The following is a 16,483-nucleotide window of genomic DNA, read 5'->3' as shown; positions in this document are numbered from 1 at the left end:
TTTCACTAGCCTTTGGAGCAACGGCTCTTTGAGCCCTTAGGGCTATTTATACCCCCCCACTACTTGCCCATTTGGAGTTGCTGGAGTGTTTAGGGATACATTGAAGACCAAGACTCATCAAGAACACATTCAAGCCACCAAAAGTGCTTAAGTGATCCATCAAAGGCTTATCACAAGCTTATGAGAGTGATTAGTGCTAGGATAGGTCTAGAGAGGAGTGAGTGCAAGGTGTGCCAATCTTGTGATCAGGTTCTAGAGTGAACCACCATTGTACAAGAGGTGTGCCGGTGCCTTGGAACCTTGGTGACTCATCGGCAAGTCTTCGACCCTCCGGCTTGGTGTGGAGTGGCGTCGACGACCTTGTGCGGGGTGTGGAGACCCCTTCCCTTTTTGGAGAAGCTCCTTAGTGGAGATGGCATCAAGGTGACCGAGGGACTTGGCATGAGCCTTAGTGGCCGAGCCTTTGTGGCAAGTCAAGGGGTACCTTGGGAGAGACTTGGTGACCGGGAAGCAATACTCTTGTGTGAGTGCTTCAACAACGTGGACTAGTGGTGACTTAGTGCCTACCGATACCACGGGATAAATCATCGTGTCAAGAGTTTGCTTCCCCTCATCCTAACCTCTTACATTTCCACATTTTATACTTGCAACTTGTGTGCCTTTACTTTCTTAGTGTGATATCTTGCTAGGATTGGCTCTAGGTTGCAAAACTTGTTGTGGGATGAGGGTTCCATACAAGATCAACCATAGAATGCACTTCTTGGATAGAATGATCTAGTTTACTTACATGCAAAGTAGTGGAAGCCATAGGTTAAGGTTTTAAGTTGCCTAATTCACCCCCTCCTCCTCTTAGGCTACGAGCACCGGTTCCTTTCAAAAACCAGAACTAACCAGGATTGTCTGGCTTGGAAATTTGAATACATCCATCAGTGTCAACAATCCAGAAAGGAAATTGTGATTCTGAACTTAGATTTTGAAAAGATTTTTGATACAATAGAGGACAGTTCAATACTTGCAATCCTACATCACCTTGGTTTCAGCACACAGTGTGCTTGATTCTGGCACATCATCAATTCTCCCAAATGGAGTTCCTAGCAAAGAATCCAATACAAAAGAGTAAGGCGAGGATCAGGTGATCCTCTGTCACCCTTGCTTTTTGTGGTAGCAGCTGATCTTCTGCAACACATCATCAACAAGGCCCACATCCAAGGTCTGCTAAGCCTTCCTGTCCCATCAACAGCAAGCAATGATTTCCCTATCATCCAAAATGCAGATGACACCATCTTAATCATGAAAGCCTCATAAGGGGAGTTATTATGTCTCAAAGGCATCCTGGAAGAATTTTCACAGTCAACAGGATTGCGGGTCAACTTTCACAAATCATGTCTTGTTCCACTAAACACTGCCCATGAGAAAGCAAATGATCTTGCTCAAGTATTTGGTTGTCAGCTTGGGACTTTACCTTTAACCTACCTAGGGCTCCCGCTAGGCACTACCCGACCTAAGATTGAGGATTTTGCACCACTGATGAATCAAATGGAAAGGCGATTAACTGCAACTTCTACTTTTCTAGGCCTTTCTAGCAAAGTTGAGCTCACCAATGCTGTATTTTCTGCCCTCCCCACATACACCATGTGCACACTGAAAGTCCCCCTTGGAGCAGTGAACAATATGGACAGAGCTCAGCAAGATTGTCTTTGGAGAGGATCAGATGTCAATGATAGGAAAAAACCACTGTCGCCTTGAAGAAAATATGCAAACCCAAAACCAAAGGAGGGCTGGGAGTAATAAATCTAAGAAACTAAAACAACGACCTCCTGCTGAAGCACCTAGACAAATTTTATAATAGGAAGGATGTTTCCTGGGTAAACCTTATCTGGGAATTTATTACAGTAATGGAGATGTCCCGCATGCAATAGCAAAAAAATGATCTTTTTGGTGGAAGGCTCTGCTAAAATTATGTGATCTTTTTAGGGGAATAGCTACCTGTACAATGGGAAATGAACAGAGTATTCTATTCTTGGAGGATACATGGAACAACCGATCGCTAAAAGAGCCGTTTCCAAGGTTGTACAGCTTCACGAGAAATAAAAATATTTTAGTGGCCAAGTTTCTCCAAAATAATGATATTGAAGAACAATTTCACACCTCTCTTACAGCTGAGGCATTTCAAGAATTCCAAGAGCTTCAGGAAATTATTCAAGGAATACAGGTTCAAGAAAATGAGAAGGATTCTTGGCAATATGTCTGGGGATCCAACAAATACTCATCCAAGCAATTTTACAACTGTTAGTTAAGTCTAGTAGCTATATTAGCTTTTATCCCTATTTTACCCCTTTCTTAGCCACCAAGCTACCTAGCCTATATATGTACTAAAACTAGGCATTGCCCTTTGGTGTGGAATGAGAAAGAGATCATTTGGGCTAACAATTGGTATGAAGAGCCTTTCTTTCTCCCCACCCCTCTTCTTCCCGTGCTCCACAAGAAACACCCGTGCGCACCTCCTCACAACCTAGGCGGTGAGCGAGCCTACCCCGGCGGCGCACCTCTTGGCGGCCGGACCACCTCCTCCACTCTCCCACAGCCTGGATCCGGTGGCGGCTCGCACAGATCGGGGTGGAGATGTGGCAGATCAAGCTCGACGGTGGCTCGACTCGCGGCAGGCTCGAGCGAGGCGGCTCGGGCGGAGCAGGCGGCGAGCAGCAGGGGCAGTGGTGTGGCTCGATTTGGGGCGGCGGCGGCGCGAATCGGCACGTGCAGGCCTGGGTGGCGGCGATTTGGTTCGGCCCGGGGGCGGTGAGCGACGCGTGGGTGGCCAGGAGCGACCAGGCTTGCGAGGCGCTTCAGGGCCCGCGCGTGCGGCCATGCACGGGAGGTGCGTGCAGGCGGCACGGGTCCAAGACCGACGTGGCAGTAGCGATTGCGCACAGCGCGGCTCCAGGACCGGCACGGCAGCAGCGGCTGCACACGGTGCGGCTGTAGGTGGCCCGGGTGAGTGGCCGAAGCAGGAGGCCAGGAGCAGGCGGTGAGGTTCCCATCCTCGACCTTTCTTTCTCGTGTTCCAGGAGTTTTCTAGGCGAGCATGGCAGGCTCCAAAGGCTCCAGGAGACCACTGGCCGCGGGTGGTGCGGGCGGTGACAGCGCACAGGGCGCAGGTGGCACGGGCGGCGCCGACGCGCAGAGCACGGGCGGCATGAGCCCCACGAACGCCGCGGCTCTAGTGGCTGGCATGGTGCTGGTACTCCCGGCCAGCTCCTGGGGCTTCTCCCGTACCTCCTCCCACCGCTCAGCCACGAGCAGTGCGCGGCACCGTAGGGCGACGGCCAAGGAGGAGGAGCGGCGTGAGGAGGAGCAGCACATTGCGGCCGAGGAGGAGGCCATAGCAGAGCGGCGCTAGGCCCAGCGTGCGGCTGCGGCGTGCGAGGAGGAAGAGGAGCGCCGGTCATAGGCCACGAGGCGAGAGGTCGCAATGGCGACAGCATGGCTGCACCACATCGAGGCGCGAGAGCAGCTGCAACTCGGGCAGCACGCACGGCGGTAGTGGAGGCCGTGGCAGCGCGTGCAGCTGAGGCAGCCCGCTAGCTATGGAGGAGGCACAGGCGGCAACGGCGGCCGCCACCCAGCGGCGTCTGTAGGCGGACCGGCTCCACAAGGAGGCGGAGGTGACACCTGAGTTAGCGCGTCATGATGAGATGGAGCTGAGGCGCGTGGTGCAGGGTGTCGGTGCTGAGGTGCGTGATGACCATCCTGAGTCGGATGATGAGCACCGGCGGCGGAACGCGGGGGTGCACCGATGGGTCCAGGACCTGCGTCGAGGCGCGTACAGCGGGCATCCTCGGAGCAGGAGGAGCTCCATCCACAACTCCGGCCTTGACTCCGACTACAACTCCGACCTCAACTCCGGGCACCGACCCCCGAGGGTCGTGAAGATCATCGTCCGGGAGTCCTTCGGCAGCACGCAGTTGCCGATGTTGACAAAGACCAACTACATGGAGTGGTCTTCGGTGATGAAGGTGAAGCTCCAAGTGCGGGACATGTGGGATGCGGTCCAGTACGGTAACGTCGACAGCCACGAGGAACGGCGAGCGCTCGAGGCGTTGCTTGCCGCGGTCCCGATGGAGATGGCGGCGAACCTCTCGGGGAAGAGGACTACCAAGGCTGCTTGGGACGCTATCCCCGCGGCTTGAGTTGGTAGCGACCACGCCTGCAAGTCCACTCTGCAGAAGCTTCGGCAGGAGTGGGATCGTTTGGTTTTCAAGCTGGGCGAGGACGTCGACAACTTCGCCCTCCACCTCTCCAACCTAATGCAACGGCTGGAGCGGTACGGCGACGAGAAGATCAACGAGGAGAAAGCCATGGCGAAGTTCCTACGCGTCATCCCGAAGAAGTATTCGCAGCTCACTATCTCCATCGAGACGCTGCTCGACCTCTCGACGTTGTTGATCGAGGTGTTGATGGGGCTACTCAAGGCGTTCGATGACCGCGATGAGCCTCCTTCTGGTGGGGAGATCATCTTCGGTGGTCAGCTCCACCTCACCGAGGAGAGGTGGCTCGCCCGCGAGAAGGAGCGGAAGGAGGGAGAGTCTTCTTCCTCAACAGGCGGCCGCAAGTGTGATAGCCCTAGTAATTAAGAGACTAAATCAAAGGATCATTGAAGTGATTAAGAAGAAAATCAAAGCTAACTTCAAATTGCTAGGAGTTAAGATCAAAAACACCTCAAATTTTGCTAAGTTTTAAAACCCCTTTCTGTTGATAATCACCTGTGAGGCAGAAGTAAAAACAAACTTATATAAGAACTTAAATTTTTGGCCAATATAAAAGTGGTAGATTTTTTCAAATTGAGCAACCTTCCTAAATTGCACTTTTCTTGGATATGAGTAGAAGGTGTTCCAAAATCGAGTAGAAGTTTGGACAAATGTCAAGACAAATTCAAAAACAGCTTTGACCGACGTTCCACCAAAGATCCCACAATCCTATATCCAAATCCATCGAGCTTTTCACCTATCGGTCTTTATAAAAGTTATAGCATATACCTTGAACTCAGACTTTCACATTGGAAAACCCAAACGTGTAGTTCAAATTTGGTGAGAAAACATGCGTTAAACACGACACCGTTGCACGACACGCATCACGAGCATCATTGTGCATAATTGAGCATCATAAGCATCACTTGTCCATCATTGAGCATCATGAACATCATTTGTGCGTAATTGAACCTCATGAGCATCATTTGTGCACGTTGGAGCATTTTAACCATGCATTGCTTAAGTTTGGATAATTGATTGTTTATCGTTGAAAACCAAAATTGTGAAGAAACCTCAATTTCTTCCATACAATTGTGCCTCCTAATATTTTATTTAAATACTAGATACACTTTAGTGAATTTAAATATTTTTACCAAATTTTTCAGAGATGTTTGCTTGTGCTAAAAATTCATCTAAAATTCAATTTTGGCTGTATTCTTTTGTGAATTGCGTGAAAACTGTAGCAGCTCTTGAGTTGATTTTTGTGGCATTGTACTCTTTGTGATTTTATCTTTCCAACGAATATTTTTGGGCGATTTTTGGTCAAGTGTAGATGGATCAAATGAGGGGAGAAATTTAATAGTTTTATTTCTGCGCGGGCCCACATGTCAGTTGCATCTTACTCCTCCCTCCACTGCACGCACGCCAGATGCTTGCACGGACGTTGAAGATCACCGGTTGGGCAGCTCCCCCAGCGCCAACAAGGCCCCCATCACCGGTTGGCCGCCCGAGCGCTGCCCACGTGATTCCCCCTCCATCCTATGCCCCTCCTCGCCACCAGTTGGCGGAACCTCCCCGACCAGCAAGCTGCCGCCACACGGCCAGCAAGCACAGGAGCTCACCTCGCCGCCAATGGACGAGCAGCAATGCTGTGTCGTCCTTCTCCTTATGCCCGTCCTTATCCTCTCGCGCCTAGGCCACAAGACGACCCCTCTCCCAAGCCTCCTGCCTCCCAAAACCATCAGTTCCTCCATTACCAATACCAACCGAGTTCCAAACTCGCCTCTGTTCGCCGGCCAAATCCTCCACGCCCTGCCATCTCCCTCCAATATCCCGCACCTGGAGCTGCTCCACTCCATCAACTACGCCCTCCACCACTCCCCATCACCCGCCGGCCACTGCATCGCTGGGAACAGCACTTTTCCCCAACCTTCGGGAGCTTCACCCGCCGCCACCTTTACCCCACCGTGGAGCGCCATCCTCCGGCTGCCCCCGTCCTCAACCGACCGCTCAAATGGAACCTAGGTGAGGCCCTGGTGCTTGTGCTTGCGTTTGTTGTCCGCATGGTCTAACTTTCCACGCGCGTTCCGGGTGATGTCGTCGCCGGCGTGCATCGCCGCTTCCTAGCGCCCTATGCGCAACCTGCCTTCCCCCACCTACACCGCTCTAGGGAGAGGCTCTTGGCCAAGGGGCGCCGCCTCGCCCTTTCCCCCTGCTGCTGCGCCACTTTTCCCCTGCCAAGCCGCGCTAGTTCCCCCTGTCGCTGCTGGCCCTGGTGCGCCCGTGCGTGTGATCTGTGCGTGTGGTTCTGTCCCAAGGTAGAAGAAGGGGTCAAGGACCCGATTGCAAGGAAGGAAAGATGTGTAGCGGGTTTTCCATAAAGATTCGGAGTTATGTATCAGTTGGGATTTAGTCCAGCGAGTTATACGCAAGTTGTAGGGGCTTAGTTGTGAACGCAGGGGCAGATCTGCGAGAGAAGAAGTTTTTCCAGGGGCCTAGATGCAAAGCTAGTTGAGTCTTTTTCCTTTATAAAAGCTAAAAACTTTGAAAATGCATAGAAACATGTAGAAAAATGCTAAATATGTGAATCTTGTTTTGTTGGATTCTTTGTGATGTCTAGTTTATTTCAAAAATGATTTTTATGCATGTTAGTCTTCTTTAGTAGGTTCTATGATTTATTTTGTGTAAAAGTTATTAAATGCTTTATAAATCACATACTGCTCTAAAAATTGTGAAAATCACTTTTGTTAGCTTCCTTTTAACATGCATATTTCAGATCTACAACTTGTGTTAGTGGCATCCATGATGTTCATACTGTTTTAGATTTAAATGCTTACTTGTTATGTTAATATTGCTAATTGCATGGTAAATAGTGGAAAATTGATAAAATGATGAAACCACTTCTATTAGCCTTTGTGTTCCATCCAGAAGCTATGAAAAATGATGTTGCTGCTTTTAAGGTTGATTTACAAGCCTTTTTAGATTTAATATGCTTAATGGCAGTTTCTCTTGTTTATGTTATATCTCCACCTTAAAAATTGATCTTGATGTGAAACCAACTCTCATCATTTTGTATTGTTATCTTCTGTTGATGTCATTTATTCATGATTATTTCTCAACAAATGATCTTAGTCTTGCCTTTCATGCTCGTTTGGCTTATCGTGCAAGTTAGATTCTCTCCTCGTTATTGTCTGTTTGATATGTTTCAGTAGATCTAAAAGTGTTATGTAGCTCTACTATGCCTTGCTTTCCCACTTAAAAATTTCTAACCAGCATGTTAGGATCTTTGTTCATGACCAAATGTGACATTGGCCTTATGCCCAATTAATCACACTAAAACAATGGTGTAAAAAGGAAAACTATGAAATTGCATTTGTTAGTCTACATGCATGATTGAAATCCTTAGTTAAATAGCCATACCTTCCAGTGACATGAGGCTAGTACCGTTGTTTTCCTAAAACTTGTTGCCTTACGTTAGAAATATGTTTGGTCATAGAAACGTGGTTAATATTTCCTACAAGACTCAGGCATGCCTAACTTAGTATGTGCTTAGCTAATTGTGGAACTAAATCCCGATCTTATGTTTATACATGTACTGTCAATTAAAAATAATGCCAACCATGTTATCTTAAAAAAAAATTTGGTAATCAGTGTGTGTTCTTTTTCAACATATAGATCTTTGCTATTGTTTGGTTCTTGATTTCGTGCATTAGATGTCCTCCCAAGTTCTATGCATTTCATGAGCATTTGCACTCGTAGCATCATCTCTAATGCATGGACACATTTCATTCTTTTAGAGAGCAATTTACCGGAGAACGTGACCCTTAAGCTGAGGCCGGCATAAAAATCAAGTTTGAACCCGAAAAGAACCAAGGCAAGCCACATAGCATATAGTCGTCTACTTTTTGAAATGAAATTTGTTGCTATGCATCACTATAGATTGCATGCGGTTACCTTAATGCATTGTCAGAACCTAAGTTTTTGTTAGTATGACCTCCCTTGCTTTGTTATCATATACCTTGTCGCTCGAATGGTACGGGATAGAATACCTTGATCTTGCAATTTTATTAGTCCTGCTTAGTCATAAAATGATCTCTTAGTAAGAGAAATGATCTTAGGTTAATCAACACCTTTTTCTAATAAGGTCCTTTAATGTCGTTGAGCACATGAACATTGGGTAACGTTGAATACGAGTTTGAGCAGTGTGTAGGAGTTGTAAACCAAAGTTCACAAGTTAACACATAGGGCATGATACATATTAAGCGTCTTACATTGCAATACAAGACTACTAAAAGCTAACGGTGCAACCTCCCATCCACTCCTAACCAACAAGTGCTTTTAGAAACATCCCTAAACACTTTAGGACAACCCCCACATGAGACAAGACAAGTTAAGGGCATCTTAAATGAACAAGTAAGTGAATATAACTAGGACACGATTATGTTGGAACAAAACTTGTAATCATTATTATTTCACAAAACTTCATTAAGAGGGTTGAAACACTCAAGTAATAGATAGGGTTTATTGAAGGTAGAAAATTAAGGACATCGTTATAAACTTTGAAAAGTTCTAAGTGTCGTTCGACAAAAGAGGAAACTCAAACTTGAATAAAATGCATTGAATTGGCTGAAACTTTGGAAGTCTGTAGGAAATCATAGAAAAAGGATAAAAATGCTTTCTGCTAGCTTCTTGATGATCATGACCACCTAGTAAAAATAATTGTTCACCTAAAATATGTGTTTTCATTGCTTAAACAAAATGCAAGATAAATCTTGTTAGACTCCTGATGTACCTATCTGACTAGGAAAAATAATTGCTTTGGTAAAATGTGTGTTTAACATTGCTTAAATAACTACATGTTGTTAATGTACTTACAATGTGATAAATAGTTTTCATGCTTATAAAATCCTGACAAATTCACAGTAGCCTAAGTGAGCGTTGAAAACCCCTCTGTAAAACCTATAGAGCTAAACTGAGAATATAACTCCCGTTATAAATCATTCTTTATAGCTGCAGAATAACCACGTTTAACTTTTTAATAAATTTTGTAGACATCAAATGCATCACAAATTTTTACACTAGATCACTTGTGTAGTAATAAAGGTTTTGTAAAAATTTCAAAAACCTATCTTAACAAATTCTTCCAGAAACTTTTATTCAAGATAAAGGCTAGTTTAAATTAATAACAATTGTAATTAGAAAGGGGTAAAATAGTAAAAGCTCAATTATGTCGGTTAATAATTCAGAAACAAGATAACTTTCCAAATGAATGCCAAGCAACACTAAAATGACCCCACCTTTCTTTTATGAATTCTAAGTTATTAAAATATTATATGTATACACAATCACCATCAAAGTAAAGAATGAGTTTTAATCACGTCACACCGTACTTTACAAGAAAAGAAATGGTTATAACCTTGTCTAGGTGAATATGGCTAAAAGGAAAGAATCATTTATAAACTTGTCTAAGTAAATGTGGTCGAAATACAATTTATACTTCTGCAATAACTTATGAAATGCAACCTACACATAAAAGCTTGTAATTGAAATCTTGCATATGCATCTCGTGTAGGAGCTAACCTTGCCAACGGAACGTACGAGCTCAGCCCGGAATGCGAAGAAGGACACACTCCTGCTAAGCTGAACGTGATCGAGGCAAATCAAGGCCCGAACCAACATTCGGAAGAGCCCAAGGCTGAGTTAGGGCAAGAAGGCAAGTCCCGGAGCATAACCCTGGTTTCTAAAATTATGCACTACTTATGCTAGTCATGTTTGTGCATTAAGTTCATAGGAGTTGATTGAAACCTTAGTTGCATGATCCTAGGTACCTATGTGCTGAATACTAGTATGATAAGACGAGTAATTGCAATGCTAAATAAGGACTCGGTAAAAGTCAAGTAATTTTCTATCACTCGCGAGCTATAGGAGTTGCCTGTTTACTTATGTTGGAACCATAAGGATGACGGGCGGGGCTGGGAAATTAGTTCTAAATTGGTGGATTGTCCCGTCTATATAGTGAAAAATGTGCTAAGGTCGAACCGTGACAGTGTCCGTGGTCAAGTGTTTGAAAGTACTAAGATCATACCTAGTATGGGATAGGGAAGCCTAGTACCTGATTGGTCCGAGACCATGGCTTTATCCCCACTCTCTCTGGAACTGGGTTCCCCTGCTGCAGCATGTGGGTACAAGTGCAGTCACGTTTCGGTGTCATCTCAGGACCGTGGGGCATTGTATCCAAGGGAAATGGGCCCTGTCCACGTGCTTAGGGATTGATGGGGACGGCTGACATGTGTGGATCCGGTGTGGTACATATCTGTCGTGGGTTTAGGTTCACCTTGCAAGGTTAAAAACTTGATTCGAATCGTCTGCCTCTCACAGTTTGAGACTGCTTGGTCACTGTGCTGCACTGAGTAAGAAGAGAAAAAAAGTATGATGGTTAATATTGATGTTTGAATAAATTTGCTTGTTCACCATCCTTGCTTAGAATAGGTGCTTACCTAGAATGGTTAATCAACTAGAACTAGATGCTAAAACTTGAAAGTAAGGATCTACTTTAGCTGTTTTTGGCAAAACAAACCCCTCAGTCAAAAAGCCTTGCATGTCTAGGAGTCGGTGGATTAGATACCACCTGACGGGTAAGCCTTGTTGAGTATTAGTATACTTAGCCTTGCTTGTGGCTTTGTTTTTTAGGTGGTGTTGTTGACCTTGGTTGCTAGTGTGACTCGGTCATGCTAGCTCCCTCCGAAATGGATGGTTGAGTAGGACCCGTCCACGATCAGCGAGGAGCGCGGTGTTTGATATCATGGCAGGCTTCACCATGGTATTGTTGTATCGACGTTAGACCTATCGTTTATTTTCCGTTGCTTTTGAACTCAGAAATCTACTTTATGCATTTGAACTCTTTGAGTTGTAATAACTGAATGTGGGACCTGTAATGATTATCTGGATTGTTGTAATCTCTGGACTCGCATTCATGTGAGTATGCTTTGTTTCGATCCGAGACACGTGGTTTTATCGGGTGAAACCCAACAGACTGCCATTTTAACTTGATTAAAGTGTCAGCTCGCACATGAGACGATGTTAAGTACACTTTAGCCGAGTTAATACAGGTGGTTCCGCCATAGCAAGCATGGCAAGCAGCGCAAGGCGCCCAAGATGCGAGGAGGCGTCGAGGGTGGGGCGCGAGGAGGCGTCGAGGGTGGGGCGCGAGGAGGCACCAGGGTGGTGCCGTTGGCGAGCGCGAGGCCGCTCGAGACGGCACCTGCTACAACTGTGGCAGGACTGGCCACTGGGCCAGGGAGTGCCGCTAGCCGAGGCATGGCCAGGCCCACGTTGTGCAGGCTATGGAGGAGGAGGAGGAGGAGCCGGCTCTGTTCCTGGCTCACGGGACAATCAAGCTTCTTCCCGCGGCAACAGCCATGACGGCTCTTCTCCACCTCAACGAGCCGCGCGCACACGTCTCCCTCGGCGACGGTACCAGCGACGACAAGATCGACGGCGGGTTCCTCAACAGTGGTGCCACGCACCACATGACCAGGCGTAAGGAGTACTTCTCCGACCTGAACGTCACGTACGCGACTCCGTCAAGTTCGGCGACTCTTCAGCCGTGGAGATCAAGGACGTCGGCTCTATCGTCCTCATCACCAAGACTGGCGAGCACCGGCTCCTCACCAGTGTGTACTACATTCCCATGCTGAGGAAATCGATCATCAGCCTCGGGCAGCTGGATGAGAACGGGTCACGCGTGGAGATCAACGGCGGAGTGCTTCGCATCTGGGATCGACGCTGCCGCCTCCTTGCCAAGGTGGATAGGGGGAAGAACAACCTCTACGTCCTCTACGCGGAGGTGGCATAGCTCAGCACCAAGGAGATGGTGCGGGGCAAGATGGTGGCGGTGGCTTGGCTTCGACGTACTACTACTACGTTCACTTCGAGGGAGCTGGGGGAGTGGGCAGCTCTTCTACGCCAAGCGTGCCTACCCTGGTCCCTGGGTTTCACCGAACATTCTCGACGACCAGCCGGTGCCAGGACAGGACGAGACCGGTGCCGTGCTTCACCTGACGCGCAATCATGATGAGTCTCGCTCCTTCGCAGAGGCTGAGGGACACGCGGCCTAGCGCATGCAGATGGATGCTGGATAGCAAGTTCACTCAAGTTTACTGAGGAAGGGAGTGTCAAGGCAACCACATCAACACTCAGAATAATATATTAGTAGTGTCTGTGTGCACTTAGTGCATGTGAGCACTAGTATCCATGGGTGATTCGTGCCTACGTGCACCTTATCACCAATTATGTTTCTCTTTCTATGTAAAAGCTGCTAGACTTAGGGGGAGATTGTTAGTTAAGTCTAGTAGCTATATTAACTTTTATCCCTATTTTACCCCTTTCTTAGCCACCAAGCTACCTAGCCTATATATGTACTAAAACTAGGCATTGCTCTTTAGTGTGGAATGAGAAAGAGATCATTTGGGCTAACAACAACCTCCCCTATAAAAACATCAGGCCCCCATCACCCTTCTTATGGATCTGGAAGTCAAGATGCAGTAACAAGCTCAAAACTTTCTCATGGCTTTTACTTATGGATAGACTGAACACCAGAAATTTACTCTGGAGGAGAAACTGCAGCAAAGAAGGCAACAATTATAACTGTGAACTTTGCAATATCAACATGGAGGAGACTGCCTTCCATCTTTTCTTCTCTTGCACCTTCAGCAGATCTTGCTAGCAAGCCATTGGTATTGAATGGAGAAGAAACCTCAACTTCTTTCATGATGAAGAGAGCCCAATAGGAATTTCATCACTGGTTCTTCATGGAGGTCTTCATAATAGCCACTTGACACATCTGGAAGCAAAGAAACAGCCTCATCTTTGAAGGGAAAAGGCCAACAGTTAGAGACTGGTTATCTAGATTTGTAGATGAGACAAGACTTCAAGCTCACAGAATCAAGGAAAGCAAAAAACAGGACTTCCTCTCATGGGTCACCAATGTACAGCTTTAGTTTTAGCCATAGCTCTTAGCCTCCTTTGAGGTCTTTCTGCCTCCTTTGAGGTCTTTCTGAAGTCTTTTTTTCCTTTTTGGGCATTGAGGTGCCCTTTGGACTTTTGTCCTTGTACAGTTTTATTTTACCCTTTTAATATATCTTATGCCATGCTCATGCTAGTCGAAGGATGGTAGATTTCATCTACATCAGAGAGTAAGGTTCATTTCTTATGGTGTCTTTTCTTACTTTCATCAGGGATAAGATCAAGTATCTTCTGATATCTCTCCTCTGGTGCAAAGAGTTGTTGGCTAAGTAGCAACTTATCTTCAAAGAAGCTTTCAAGAACATCTGTGTGCGACCGTCTGCAGGTGCATAAGTTACATAATAATCATTTAGCTCTTCCAATTTATGTTGGTAGAACAAACAAATTGACGAGACAATTAAGACATACACAAGGAAACGATGGAGGACAGGTCCAGCCAAGGATACTTTCTTCAGTGATTTTTTTTGAAGAAATTCTTCAGTGAATTTTCACTACCCTGAGATATATTCATAGAGTTAAATAGATTTTGGAGGTGGCGACAAATGGCATGTAGAGTCATATGTGAAGTATCACCTTGTAGACTCGAAAGTAGTCAGCAATTGCAGCCCTTTGTTCATTGCTGAGCCTAACAGGAACACAGGTGTAGTTTAGGGTCAAAAAATGTAAGAAACAGACAGAAGTTAATTCAAACATACTTTCTTGCTCTGCTATCACAGACCCAGCAAGGGACACCACTACGACCACTGTACACCCACAGTATGTGATTGAAACCAAAATCATCTGCAAACAGTAATTTTAACTATAATTAGTAAAACAATGCACACTTCAATATAAGTCAGTAACCAACTGCAAATCTGTAGTACGTGTGGATAAATCTGCAAACGTCATTAGTTTATGTTATGATTTATTGCATAGTTAAATGGCATGCCTCTTAGCGAAGTATCCAAAATTTTGATAGCAATGGTCATTAAGGGCCAGCAGTCCAAGCAGACATCAGCTCCAGAGAAGCAGTAGCAAATATCATCATAATCAGATATATCCTGGGAAGATTAAGAATGTTAACATCTTGCAAAGTTTCATAAGAATATAGTGTGCACAGAGATAAAGGGAAAAGGGAAAAGGGAAAGAAAAGTAAATACAAGTTTTCTTACAATGTCAAAAATTAGTTCCCTTTCAACTGGTACAAAGACATTATTTCCAGATTGGGTGTAAGCATGACTGTTTGCAGGCTACATAAAAAACTGCCAATTCATCAGGCAATAGGAAACAGCAGGTAATGCAGGAAATCTGAAACGAGCAAAAAAATGATGTGTTTAATGATGTCGCATCATACATCTATGCTGTAGACAGGTCCAATATCAATCTTGAAAGGGCATTTCTCCTTGATAGAACTCTCCAATTCAGCAGCACTATCAAAGGATTGGAAGCGCAGGTAGATGTCACTCTCAAGTGTAAATGAAAACTCTCGATGTCCAACATATGACTGATCACATCCAGGGTGCTTTCCATCTGTAGAAAAACAAAATTTGGTTAGTCAAGACACAATAACAGCGTATGCCTAACCCTAACTGAAGAACCAGATGTGAGCACAAACCATTCCCATAACAAAGCCATTTGAAGAAATCACCATATGGGAAGAGCTTTCCCGCAATAGTATCACTGGTTGTTAGCACTAGCAGTAGGAGAAGGAAATCAAAGACTAACTAGTCTCCTTACATAGTGGAGTAGGTTTTTACATGCAAAGCCTCAGTTAGGTAAAGAGAATGCCTAGTTGCACCATATGAATAACAAAATGTGTACATAGTGGAGTAGGTTTTTACATGCAAATCCTCAGTTAGGTAAAGAGAATGCCTAGTTACACCATATGAATAACAAAATGTGTACATAGTGGAGTAGGTTTTTACATGCAAAGCCTCAGTTAGGTAAAGAGAATGCCTAGTTACACCATATGAATAACAAAATGTGCTAGGTCTGAAAAAAAGGGCATGGAAACAGTCGCAAGAAATTGGAAGGAGTTAAAGAACAGCTCTTGCTGCCAGCAAATATGAGCCATTGCTTCCACATCTGTCAGGTGTCTCAATCACATAGAACAGAAAAAAATCCACGAATTCATTAAAAGAAACACACAGAACCTCTACAATGAGATGCAAAATCACAACCTTGTGCAGAACTAATAAACAACTAAAGAAAACAGATACTATGGACCTATAGGAGATACGGGTCATGTTTTGGTTTATCTTCTCCATTCCACACATTAGAAGGGGACCGAATCGCTTTACCGTAATAGACTCGGAGGTAGTCAGCGTTGAACCCCTCCGGCACGGCAGCGGGGGCTTCTAGCTGTAGCTTCTGCTGGCCGTCAATCTCCATAGGGTCAACCGGCTCATCGTCCCTTCCCATCCTCAGATCAAGAACAGCCCGTGCCTAACAAAACAGAGAAATTCAGGTCAGATACAAAGAAGAATGGACTGAATTTGCAGGGGGAAATGTCAGGAAAATCGAAGGACCTCACCTGACAGTGACAGGGTTGGAGGCGGGGGTGGAGTTTGCGCTCCAGGCGCTAGCGGCTTCGGATCCATGAGGCGGCGCACGATACTGAGGGGAGAGAACGAGTAGGGAAGGAGGTGCGGTGCTGTGGCGCGGCTGAGTTGTGTCAGGGGAAGGAGAAGAGGCAGAGGAATGACGGAAAGGAGGGTGCCGCTCCCCCCAAAATGTCACCGGTGGCGCTCTGGTTCTGGGCCTCGCTTCGGGTATGGGCCTTGTTAGCTTCTCTTGGCCCAGCGTCTGGAACCAGCACAAACCGCATTTAATCTCTCTGATCTGAAACTCAGGTGTGTGCTTCTACAGGTGGTCAGACTCTCACAGATGATAAACTTTTTTTTCCTGTGTGACTGTGTCGATGATCTGAATGTGTTATGCAAATGGTCACTAGATGGAAGATAATTGTTGGAAAAATGGATGGCTAGTGGTTACAAAACAGTGCCTGTGTTGTATGTGTGATTTAGTGATAACATTTTGGCGAGCCATCAGTTGCTCTGAATATGAGTTGTTTGATTTTTGAATTCCGACATAATCTCAGGTTGGCTGTCGTTGGTCTCATGTTTGTTAAAGGAGATGTACTCGAGAGAGAGCGAGAGACAAATGAGTGGATGGATAGTTGTAATGATCTTATGAAGTATGTACATATATATACATGGTGAAGGGGCATCACGAAA

General features: G+C 45.7%; 1 protein-coding gene across 2 annotated transcripts; it reads right to left on the bottom strand.

The window, feature by feature from the left end:
• Nucleotides 1–12,695: 12,695 nt before the first annotated feature.
• LOC117850988 (uncharacterized) lies at nt 12,696–15,963 on the bottom strand. Of its 2 annotated transcripts, XR_004639418.2 has the most exons (10): nt 15,781–15,963; nt 15,548–15,692; nt 14,602–14,777; nt 14,420–14,497; nt 14,197–14,308; nt 13,964–14,048; nt 13,842–13,893; nt 13,677–13,764; nt 13,472–13,587; nt 12,696–13,110 (listed from the first exon to the last, which is right to left on the bottom strand). XR_004639418.2 is itself a non-coding variant. In XM_034732882.2 (9 exons), the coding sequence occupies exons 2-8, from the start codon at nt 15,666–15,668 to the stop codon at nt 13,720–13,722; spliced, it is 669 nt and encodes a 222-aa protein (XP_034588773.1). In that variant the 5' UTR covers nt 15,669–15,692; nt 15,781–15,963; the 3' UTR covers nt 12,696–13,587; nt 13,677–13,719. The 2 variants fall into 2 exon arrangements, 1 of the variants encoding a protein (XP_034588773.1); XM_034732882.2 differs by having other exon boundaries at nt 12,696–13,587.
• Nucleotides 15,964–16,483: the final 520 nt, after the last annotated feature.

This window comes from Setaria viridis, chromosome 3, assembly GCF_005286985.2.
Source record: "Setaria viridis chromosome 3, Setaria_viridis_v4.0, whole genome shotgun sequence".
In the NCBI taxonomy this organism is placed as follows: domain Eukaryota; kingdom Viridiplantae; phylum Streptophyta; class Magnoliopsida; order Poales; family Poaceae; genus Setaria; species Setaria viridis.
The sequence above is the reverse complement of the archived record's forward strand: the minus strand, read 5'-3'. Positions and strand labels throughout refer to the sequence as shown.

What these genes read in the sequence shown, in the direction of transcription:
- LOC117850988 (XM_034732882.2), bottom strand. Translation starts at nt 15,668, where the DNA reads ATGGGAAGGGACGATGAGCCGGTTGACCCTATGGAGATTGACGGCCAG. An exon ending in GACCTGTCTACAGCATAGAT is followed by an intron (nt 14,498 to 14,601) that starts GTATGATGCGAC and finishes TTTTTTATGTAG; the next exon opens with CCTGCAAACAGTCATGCTTA. An exon ending in TGTGATAGCAGAGCAAGAAA is followed by an intron (nt 13,894 to 13,963) that starts GTATGTTTGAAT and finishes TGTTCCTGTTAG; the next exon opens with GCTCAGCAATGAACAAAGGG.